Source organism: Aethalodelphis obliquidens, unplaced genomic scaffold, assembly GCF_003676395.1.
Source record: "Aethalodelphis obliquidens isolate GAN/ISIS:26980383/991018 unplaced genomic scaffold, ASM367639v1 scaffold30, whole genome shotgun sequence".
NCBI classification, from domain to species: Eukaryota; Metazoa; Chordata; class Mammalia; order Artiodactyla; family Delphinidae; genus Aethalodelphis; species Aethalodelphis obliquidens.
The window spans coordinates 1724092-1734399 of record NW_020837974.1 but is presented as its reverse complement, the minus strand read 5'-3'; the positions used below and the strand labels follow the sequence as shown (position 1 = coordinate 1734399).

General features: G+C 64.6%; 1 protein-coding gene across 2 annotated transcripts in view; it reads left to right on the top strand.

The window, feature by feature from the left end:
- TTYH3 (tweety family member 3) overlaps positions 1–8282 on the top strand; it is a 29140-nt gene extending 20858 nt beyond the window's left edge. The window contains exons 11-15 of one of the 2 annotated variants that reach the window (XM_027125623.1): positions 114–250; positions 1890–2063; positions 2646–2721; positions 3370–3470; positions 5066–8282. In XM_027125623.1, the coding sequence (XP_026981424.1) occupies positions 114–250; positions 1890–2063; positions 2646–2721; positions 3370–3438 (456 nt within the window). In that variant the 3' untranslated portion in view covers positions 3439–3470; positions 5066–8282. The remainder of the gene's footprint in view (positions 1–113; positions 251–1889; positions 2064–2645; positions 2722–3369; positions 3471–5065) is intronic. The other variant, XM_027125622.1, reaches the window with a different exon arrangement.
- The last annotated feature ends 2026 nt before the right edge of the window (positions 8283–10308 follow it).

Here is a 10308-nt window from a genome sequence, read left to right as displayed (position 1 = left end):
TCTCTCTCTCTCTCTCTCTCTCTCTCTCTCTCTCTCTCCCCCTCTCTGTCTCTCTCTCTCTCTCTCTCTCTCTCTCTCTCTCTGCGTCTGTGTCCCCGTCCGCCTGCCCTCAGGACTACGTGCAGGCCCTCACAGGCTTCTGCTACGATGGCGTCGAGGGCCTCATCTACCTGGCCCTCTTCTCCTTTGTCACAGCCCTCATGTTCAGCTCCATCGTCTGCAGTGTCCCACACACCTGGCAGCAGAAGAGGTGAGGGGCTCAGGGAGGTCCTGGAACCTGCCCCAGGCCACACAGCAGCTGGGGCCGTGTCTTCTGGACACCCCATGTCATAGCCAGGAGACAGGCAGGAAGGCCTCCTCACCTCTTGACACTCCCGGGGCCTCTGTAGCAACAGCCCAGAGGCGGTCCCGGTCCAGGCGCCACTCGAGTCCGGAGCAGGCAGGCGGAACCAGGGTGCCCTGCCTGCTGCTGCTGGCTCTGTGCCCACAGCCCTCCCCACTTCTGACTGGCTGGGCTCAGGATGTCTCATCCGTCCCCCCACCCCTGGGTGCAGGTGTGCAGTGCTGTTGATGGGGGAGATCAGCTGACTGGGGGACTCAGAGCTTCTGCAGGGAGTGCCCCACATGGCCCTGGCCTCCGGGGCCCCCTCAGCTGGGTGACCAGGGGGGCAGCTACCTCCCATGGGCCACTGTGTCTTTATCTTTGAAGTAGTGGTCCTGGTGGCCCCTGCCTCAGTCTCTGCAGTCAGTGCTGGATTGAGTGGTGCACGGGTGTGCCAGGCCCGCCGTCCTCGAGCCCCTGTGCTGTGTCTCCCACCTGGGCTGTGGCTGTCTCTTGGTGGCCCACCTTGTCTGGCAAGTAGCCCAGCTCAGATCGCTTCCTTTCGTCTGCATTTCTACTCTACTGTTTTCTGTTGGGATGGTGTTGCTGCTAGCGGTGGCAGTAATGGTGACGATGGTGCTAGTCACGGTGGTGCTGGAGGTGGTGTGGTGATTGTGATGCTGAGGATGGGGAGAATGGTGATGACAGTGGTACTCATGGGAGTGGTGATGGGGGCGGTCGTAAAGATGGCAGCTGTAGGGGAGTGGCTGAGAGCACATCCCTGGAACCTCATGGCCTGGATTCAGGTCCTAGCTGTACCCTTGCTCATTGGGTGACCATAGGCAAGTCACTTAACCACTCTGGGCCTCAGTCTCCCTGCCTGTAGGATGGGGGTTAGAAGAGTACAAGCTGTTAGCGTGACGTGAGCCCTAGATGAACCACCGCACGCAAGCGCTCGGCCCTGGGCTTGGCTGGGAATTGGCACTTGGTCAGTTGCTGCTGCGACCCCACTTGTCTCACTACGAGGGGCACGGCGGAGGGACCCTCTGCTCAAGGCCACCCAGCCGGTGGTGGGGAGGTGGGACGTGAGCCCAGGCCTGGCTGGCCTGTACCCTCACCACCAGGCAGCCCAGTCCCAAGTCCCGTCCAGACCAGGCAGCGTGTGAGGCACCACACACCGGAGCACCAGGGGCCTGGCCCACGGCTCCCTGGGCTCGCCCTGCAGCGGCCTGGCTGGAGTGGCGGGCAGGGAGCCAGAGGGCGGCGGAGTCTGGAGGACTGGGCTCAGGCCTCCCGGGGCGGGCTGGGACGGCAGGCACCTGGCCGTCTGTGCTCCCCCAGGAGGGGCCCTGTCCCTTTTTTTTAATAGACAGTTGGTGTCCGTGTGCACAGGCTGAGGTGCGGGTTCCTTGGTGTCCCCGGGCGACTTACCCACAGTCCCGTTGTGGGTAGGTGACAGAACCAGGATTGGAAGCAGCTGTGTCTGCACAAGAGCTGAGCCCCTGTGGGTCTTGAGGCTGGCTGCCTCACGCCAGGGCCTGAAGCTCTGCTGGGTCCCTCCCTGCAGGGGCCCCGATGAGGATGGGGGGGAGGAGGCCGCCCCAGGGCCGAGGCCGGCACACGACAGCCTCTACCGCGTCCACATGCCCAGCTTGTACAGCTGCGGCAGCAGCTATGGCAGCGAGACCAGCATCCCGGCCGCAGCACACACTGTCAGCAACGCCCCGGTCACCGAGTACATGTGAGTGAGGCGTGCTGGGAGCGGGCGGGGCAGCCCAGGCTGGGACGGCAGACCCGAGCCCTGGGATGGGCTGCCTGGGACTCTGTGGCCGGCATGCACGGCTGCCGTGGCTTGGAGTGGGGACGCAGCCCCACTGCAGGGAGCAGGGACTTGAGCTGCTGCAGTGGGGAGGGGTGGGGCCTCGGAAGGCGGAGGGGCCTTCCCGGGGCCGTCCGGGCTCTGGGTGGGCTTCCCTGCTGCTCCCACATGCCTGGGTCGAGGCCACGGGGAGGCCACTCTGTCAGATGGAGCGTCTGCGTTTCATGCAGGGAATGACGTTGCCAAGGGCCCTGGGCCTGGCCACGTGGTGGGCAGGCAGCCGGCGGGGCCGGGCTGAGGCTGGCAGGTGGCCACCGTGGGCCTGCTCGGAGCCCTTCACTGTGTGCCGGGCTCCCGGGACCCCAGGCCCTTGCTGGCGGGCAGTATGCAGAGTGGTGGGGAAGATGCGTGGAGTCCTGCTAGCTCCAGGACGGGCCCCGTTGGCCCAGGGCTGGGACTGCCGTGGCCAGTGGGCACTCACAGCCCCCCTTCCTCTCACCTCAGGAGTCAGAATGCCAATTTCCAGAATCCCCGCTGTGAGAACACCCCTCTCATCGGGCGCGAGTCCCCGCCGCCTTCAGTAAGTCTTGGGGCCGGAGGGTGGGTAGGGGCCCCGCCCCGCCGCCTCGTGTCTGCTGTGGTCTTCACAGGCAGTGCAGGCCCTGAGTGTGGGTCCCAGCCAGGGCTCTCAGGCAGGCATCTGGCCTGTGTAGACGGGGCTGGGTGAGCTCACAAGCTCCGGCGAGGGCCCTTGCATCTCTTCCCACCCCAGCCCTTCTTCCTCTTCTTTTCCTTCCTCAACTTCCTGGACTCAAGCCAGGTCTCGTCTCCTGGCTCTTCCATCTGTGCCTGGTGTCCCCTCTGGTCTTGGGAATGAGACATAGAAAGGGGACAGGGTGGGAAAGGAGCTTGTAGAGAGGCCGGGGCCCCTGGAGGGCTTCCTGGAGGTGGTGGGCCTCAGGGAACAGGGCTAGAGAGGCTGAGGGCCACCTTGCTTCAGAAATACCCGCCTGCGCGTGGGGCGGCCCCGTCATGCCCTGCAGCACAGAGCAGGCCTGGGGTGCCCTGGCCCAGGCTGTGCGGGTTCTCAGGCCGTGTCATGCTCGGGCCACCCTCCTGTCGGCACTCTGGTCTGCACCCCAGGCCTGCTGTGGGCCGGCCCTCACCCTGGCGTTGAGGCCCCCCTCTCTCTCTCTTTTTCCTGCACTCCCACCCCGGGCCCTCCTAGCGCTATCTGGCTGCCCTGGACTCTGGCGGCCACACGGGTTGGCAGTTTAAGCCCATGAACAGTGCCTGAACGCTGTGGTGGCTGTGTCCTCAGAGTGACAGGTACTGACCCACCTGGGTCCCCTGCCCTGCACCGCCTGCGCACCCACACCTCCGTGCCTCACACCCTTTGCTCACCGCTAGCCCATCGCCAGCGCTGGCTCATCAGACAGGGCCCAGCGCTGTCTTGGCTCAGCGCCCACGGGGCCAGCTTGCGGCAGTGCAGGTGGGCGGGCTTTGTGGCCCCTAGCCCAGCCACAGAGACCCTGGCCCTGGGCTGTCACCCTCGCATCAGGGGCAGTGAGCCCCTGCACAGAGCCCCCTCCTCACCCCTGGCCCAGCTGCAGCTGGCCCCTGCCCATCCGTCACCTCCCAGCGAGTCGGCCACCCAAACCCGTGTGCGCGTGCACACCTGTGCCTGGCGCCCTGGGGTGCGGCCAGCAGGCCCGGCCCTCGAAGGGCCGCCCCACGTGTCTGGAAGTGCACACAGCCGCGTGCAGAGGGGCACAAAGCCGCTGCGGCCGTCACACCGCGCCGCGCACCTGCTTGGGCTCGTCAGCGGTCTGGGCTGCTGCCCACCGCCCCCCAGCCCATGCTGCACGTCCCTGGAATGACCTGGCTCCCAGTGCCCGCCCATCCTCCTCCCAGCTCGCCTTCGTGGCCGCTGACGGGCGCTCACAACCTTCCCCCTTCCAGGAATCCAGGGAGATCGTCTGTCCTGATCTGCACACTGCGGTGTGTGGCCTCGGGTTCGGAGCCCCCAGGGATTGCTGGGGGCATGTGGCTGCGGGCTCAGCCTGCCAGGCTCCTTCCCGCTGGCACCCTGGGCGCGTGCCTTGGCTTCCGGCCCCCGGGTGGGCGTGTGGCCCCTGCACACTGCTTGGTGTGGCACACGTCTCTTCCGCGTGTGTTCGTTGTGAGCACGCGTGCACATGCATGTGTATCAAGTGAGGCGTCCATGCTTCACTTGGACAAGAGTGGCCGAGATGTGCTGGCTGTCCCCGTGCCCAGCTGCCTCTGTCCCTGCGTCCGTGACCCACAAGGAGCCCCCAGTTTGGTTCCCATCTGAGTGGGTGGCAGCATCACCCCCGCCTGAGGGGCCTTGGTGGCTTCGGGGTCCTCCCCAGGGGTGACGGGGCAGAGCCGCTGTGGAGGCTTCTCCCTCCTGTGACCTGTGGTGTCCGCCACCCTGGGCCCTTGGGCACAGCCTGAGCCCACACACTCCTCCTGGCCGCCCAGCCAGGATCCCGCAGGGGGAGGACCCGTGCCGGGTGCAGTGGGGAGCCTCCAAGCTCTGGTTCTTGCCGGGGCAGAGTGCTGCCTGGCCTGATGCCACACGCCCAAGTCGGGAGCAGGGGCTGCTGTGCTCATCTCACTGGGAGAGGATGCTGGTCCCCGTCCGGAGCCTGGGGAGTGGGCGGCCAGACCTCTGCCCCCCGGGGCTGTCACTGCCCCCAGCCCCGGCCAGGGCTCAGGAGTCCAGGCCCTGGACCAGCTGGCCCCTCCCAGAGCCCCTTCTCCCAGGGCTCTGTCAGCTGTGCCGCCACGTGGTCCTGCCCCATCCCACCCTGGGGTGCTCCGGCACACCCCATGGAGGCCCTGCCCTGCTGTGCCCAGTGCCCGCTGACCCCCTGCCCCCTCCCCTTGTCTCCCTGCAGTACACTTCCAGCATGAGAGCGAAGTACCTCGCCACGAGCCAGCCTCGCCCCAACTCCAGCAGCAGCGGGCACTAGACCGCCCGACAGCCACCCGCCCCACGTGCCAATCGCCCCACTCCTCCCCGGGCCGGCCTTGCTGCTTACACCCGCGGCTGCCTGCCGCACCCTCCGCACCCACCCCGGGCCTGCTGCCGGCGCGCTGTGGCCACTCGCCCCCCTCCTCCCCTTCCTGCAGGGGCGTGGAGATGCCCGGCAGGCTCCTGCTGGTGGCGACGCAGGGGCTCTGGGCCCGCACCCTCTCCTTGGCTCACACGCCTGGACACCTGGGGGTGCTGCCAGCGACGCCCGGGCCCTCCTGGCCCCCAGCCCCGTGCCCCTCTGCCTCCGAGGATTCGGGGATTTGCAGAGCCCTGCGCTGGGCCAGATGTGTCGTGCTGGTGCTGTCCCTGCAGATCCCTGCCGTCTCCTCGCCTGGCAGCTGCCCCGCCCCGCCCCGCCCACAGCTCTGATGCCTCTCTGCTCCTTCGATGCTTCTGTGCCTCACCTCTTAGTTTGTAGGCAGCGCGGTGCTCCCTGTGTGCTGGGCGTCTGGAGGGACGGCCGTGTGGACCCACCCGCCTGCTTGTCTCCCGCGCGTGGAGACCCTCTTGTGGCGCCTTCACATGCCTCTGCAGCAGCTATAACTCCTTCCTTCCCTCGCCCCCCGCCCCACCCCAGGCTCTCTGCATCGGGTCCCCACTTTCTCTGCTTCCCTCCCAGCAGCGCTCTCTCCCTCAGCACCCACCCCGCCTGTGGCACCCAGCCCTCCCCGGCGGCAGGAGACAGCGGGTGCCACGCGGAGCCCAGGCTGCTCATCGAGTGCTGGCCGCCCTCTTGGTGCCAAGACCCCTCCCCCACCCCAGAGGCTTGACAGCTTCATCCGGTTCATTCCTTGCACTAACCACATTTGTCATCTCTAGGGCAGGCGGGGTGGCGGGCCGAGCGGCACCCCCTTTTCGGTTCCCTTTCCATCCAGGACAGGCACAGTGTCCCAGAGCCGGCCGGGGGGCTGGACCCGAGCTGGCTGTGAATGTGCCCTTGGCCCCTGCCGCCCCTCTTGGGACTAACCACTGACCTCACTCCAGCCTCCGAGAGAAAGCACCCCTGGCCAACCCAAAGCCCGCGAGTGTGACGCCGAGTCCAGGCCGGAGCTGAGTCCCAGGATAGCCAGCTGGGAGTCGGGCTGGAGGAGGTGTTTCTTCTCGTGGTGCTGCTGGGGGGTGTCGAAGATCGAGAGGCAGCCCAAGGGCCTGGAGACCCTCCCTGGGCAGGCGCTGCGCCAGGGGACCGTGTCCTCAGGAATGAATGTCCCTTGGGCTGTAGGACTGAGGTCCCTGTGGCCTCAGTCTCCCTACCTGTGAAGCGGGAATAAGGCTTCCCTAAGGTGCTTTTGGCGTAGTGTACAATGTTTGCTGTGTTTCCTGCCGCAGATGGGGGTGTTACCCCCAGATCAAGTTGGAAAGTCCCCTGCCGGTCCCAGCCCTGCCCAGCCAGCCTGAAGCAAGAGAGGCCAGGTGCAGCCTCTGCCCTGTGTCAGTCCAGGGGCAACAGAGAGCCACTTGGCAGCCACACGAGGCCCCAGGCCGGGGCAGACAGCAGCCGGCCCGGCAGTTTACAGACATGGGGGGCTCTTTCTCCCAGAGCGGCAGGGCACCCCTTCCCCAGGGTGGCCTGGAAGAGGCCACCTTCCTCTGTGATCCCTTCTTTGTGCTGGTATCTGGGACCAAAAGCATGGGTGGGCCTGGGACTAGGTCACATCTCCCCCGTTCCTGGGGCAGCCTCTGCCCTGGACGGGGTTGGGGGAGTGAGTAGGCAAACACGGGGGTGCTCCAGGTGGGCCTAAGGGCCCGCAGCCTCGCATCTGAGCCTTCGCACACGGCCAAACCTCACTGAAAGGCACCTTGTGCTCCAGGCCCCCCACTGTACACACACACACCACACACACATACACATACATACACATATATGGCGGTACCACAGCCCAACCGACAAGTTTTTCTGGGCTCCACCGCCTGGGCGGAGCATTCCCGCGCGGCCTCGGATCAGAGGGGTGGCGTCGGGCTGTGCTGCCTGGGGCGCCGCTCGGAAGCACAAACGGCCGCCCGGCCCGCGAGGCCGAAATGTGAATGTACATAGCGTGAGAGCCGGGCGCCGGGGACCTGCGCCGCTCAGAGCCCCTCCGTGCGTGCATCGTGTGCGTGTCTGCCCGCCCATCTGACTCCGCCCAGTTCCTTCTACTCACTAAGGCGGAAGAAAGGAAAACGGGGGAGGTTAAAAGGGGTGCAAGACCAAGCCTCGGTCCTGGAGGGGGAGCGCATCTCGCCCTTGGTTTTCTTTTTGCTGTTTAATTTCAGGCCGTTTCCTAACCCGTCCCGTCCCGGTGACTTACCCTCGTCCGCTCCCACCCCTGCACCTGTGGTTCTTGCCCCTCGCAGGCCCTGCAGCATCTTGGGCAGTGGTCCTCTACCACGTGGATGGGAGGGAGACGCCCCGAGGCCCCTGACGGGCTAGGCGGGCAGGAGGGGTTCCAGTCCGGTCGCTCGCCGATGGGGCTCCTTGTGCAGGCGCACGCTTCCCCCAGCTCCCCTGGCCTGGTGTAGGGCCTGATCGGAAGCCCTGATCCTATATGCCCCTCCACGCCCACCCCATCTCACTATGCAATCCCAGTCCAAGCTCCATTCCCTCCCTACCCCAGGACCCCCGCCCCGGCCGGGAGGGGTGCGTGGGTGACAGCCCTAAATGGGGGGACGAGCGGGGACCAGGGCCTCTTGGGCGGGTTTTTTTTTTTTTTTTTTAACCATAATGTTTGTGTGCCGCACCACTTTATATTTGTTACATATATCTCTCGAAGTAATTTTGTTAAAACTCCCCCTCCCAGGCTTCTCTCCTGGCCCTTGCATTCCACCCACAAGGTGATTTCGCGTCCTGAGCGGGGAACTGAGGCCTGAACCGCTTGGCATTCTCCAACTTCCGTAGGGCCATGGCTGTATGTTGCTGTCGCTGTGTTTCTGGGTTTTTTTGTTTGTTTTTGTTTTTTTAACTGGGTTTGGGGTTTGATTTTTATTTCTCTGGGGGCTTTATTTTTCTTGGCAAATACTAAAAATCTCGTCAATGTAATTTCTGTGGTTTCTATTCAGCTTGGGTTTCATGTTTTAAAATAAACAAATTTTAAAAAACAGGCCTCTTTCCCTGAGTTGTTTTGGCTCCCGCCCAAGTCTGTGGGCAGGGCGGCCACGTGCCGGGAGCCACTAGAGCCTGGGCGACCCTGATGGGCGGGGTCTCGCGGGAGAGGGGGCCTGGTGGGCGGGGCGGGGCGTCAGGTGTGCAGAGCGGCTGGCGCTGGAAGCGGTGGTCTCGACGGCTTGAAAGCCTCATTTGCAATCTGGGCTTGCGCTGGAGGGGCCTGAGGAGACGCGGATTCCTGTGAGGAGGGCCCCGTCTCTAGCCAGCAGGAGAGGTGACAGACCTGGCCCTGGGCAGGGCTGTTGGAGTGGGTCAGAGAGGCCAAATGGGAGGATGGTGTGTCTCCAGGAGGAGCATCTCCTGAGTCCCCACTGTAACCCGAGGCGGGGTTCCCAGTGCTTCCCCGGGCGCCTCGCTGCCCACTGGCCTCGCTGGAGTCCTTACCAGTGGTCTGAGCAGCAACTCAACCGCCGCCTGCCGAGATAGGAAGGATCATTATTGTTCTCATTTGAGAAGTGGGCTGGGGAAGGCGCCGTGTCGTCAGAGGCCACATAACCCAGCACGTCACCCTGGGTGGCAGGAGACATACCGCCCACCTCGCAAGGAGACCCTTAGGACCCGTGAGATGGGGGGAGGCACGTTAGCCCGGGAGAGTGTTGGTCTTGCATGCCAGGTGCACAGGTGGGCGAGGGAGCTGCGAGGCCCGGTGGAAGACACCAGGCTCCCGTGGCATTGCTGGCGCCGAGGTTCCTGGCTCTCGGCGCTATGAGTGCCTGGGTTGGCGGGGGCACAGGGCGGAGCTTCTGCCTCCAGCACACACCAGCAGCCTGGTCCAGTGGTTTCCGTTTTGACTTGGCTTCTGGGGGAGGGGGCCCAAGATACATAAGCTCTGATGGGGGGCTGCTAAGCACCCAGGAGTGGAGGCATCTGGGGCTCCATGCTTCTGCGGTGCCATGTGGGGACAGCGTGAATTGTCTCTCGTCTTAGGTTTAGCTGCCAAGCAGAAGAATCGTGCTATAGCTGGAGGGGGCGTGGCCCAGAGAAGTGCGCGCGCGCGTGTGTGTGTGTGTGTGTGTGTGTGTGTGTGTGTGTGTGTGTGTGTGTGTGTTTAAGGTGGGGAAATAACAGCATGCTGTGAAGGCTGATGGTAATGGTCCCGTAAGCAGCGGAAATGGCTGCAGCAGGGAAGACGAAGAGTCCGTTGGGGGAGTGATGGTCCTGAATCACCTGGAGGGGCTGGGACCTAGGTCACAGTGGAGGGGCCGGCCATAAACAGGACTGCGGTCCCTCCTGCTGGCCCGGTGATGAGAGCATATGTGCGGCTTGGGGCTGGGGTGGCAGAAGGTCTTATGAAGTAGAGAGGAGGCTGGAGAGGAAGCGGGGTGCCATGGGAGAGCCAGGGGCAGGGGCAGTGGGCCTCCCCAAGGGCCCCTGAGGCGCTTGGTCTGGAACTCAGGTGAGACTCACCAGGTGGGAAGGCAGTCCCTCCAGCCACCCAGGTGTGGGTAGTGAGCGGGCAGAGGGCCGGATGCAACAGGTCAGAGACTACGGGCTTGGCCAAGAGAAGATGTGGAAGCAAGAGAGGCCAAGGGAGGTGAAGGCGACTTCAAGGGCATGACTGGACCCTGGGATTTCAGCCAGGGGAGGACAAGCCCTTGAGGGGTGAGGGATCTGGGGTCCAGTGGGGGTCAGGAAATAGGAGGGAGTGAGCTGGAAAGATATGAGGTGGAGACAGAGTGGGATGCCATGGGGTAGGCAAAGTGTGAGGAGTGACTGTGGAGGGGCGACCAAGGTGGGGGCGGGGCAGGTTGTTGGGGGGCAGGTTGAGGGGATGCCAAGGGTGTGGGAAGGGTCACTGACACCAAGTCACCAGGAGCAGTGTGGGAGAAAGTGGCCCCCAGGACGAGGGGGCCTGTGGATACCCACATGGGGGAAGGGGCAGCAGATGTTGTGATCCTGTTGGGGGAGGGGGCAGGGGGCCGGGGAGAAGGGTCTGCAGGTGGCCGCAGGAGCATCTCCAG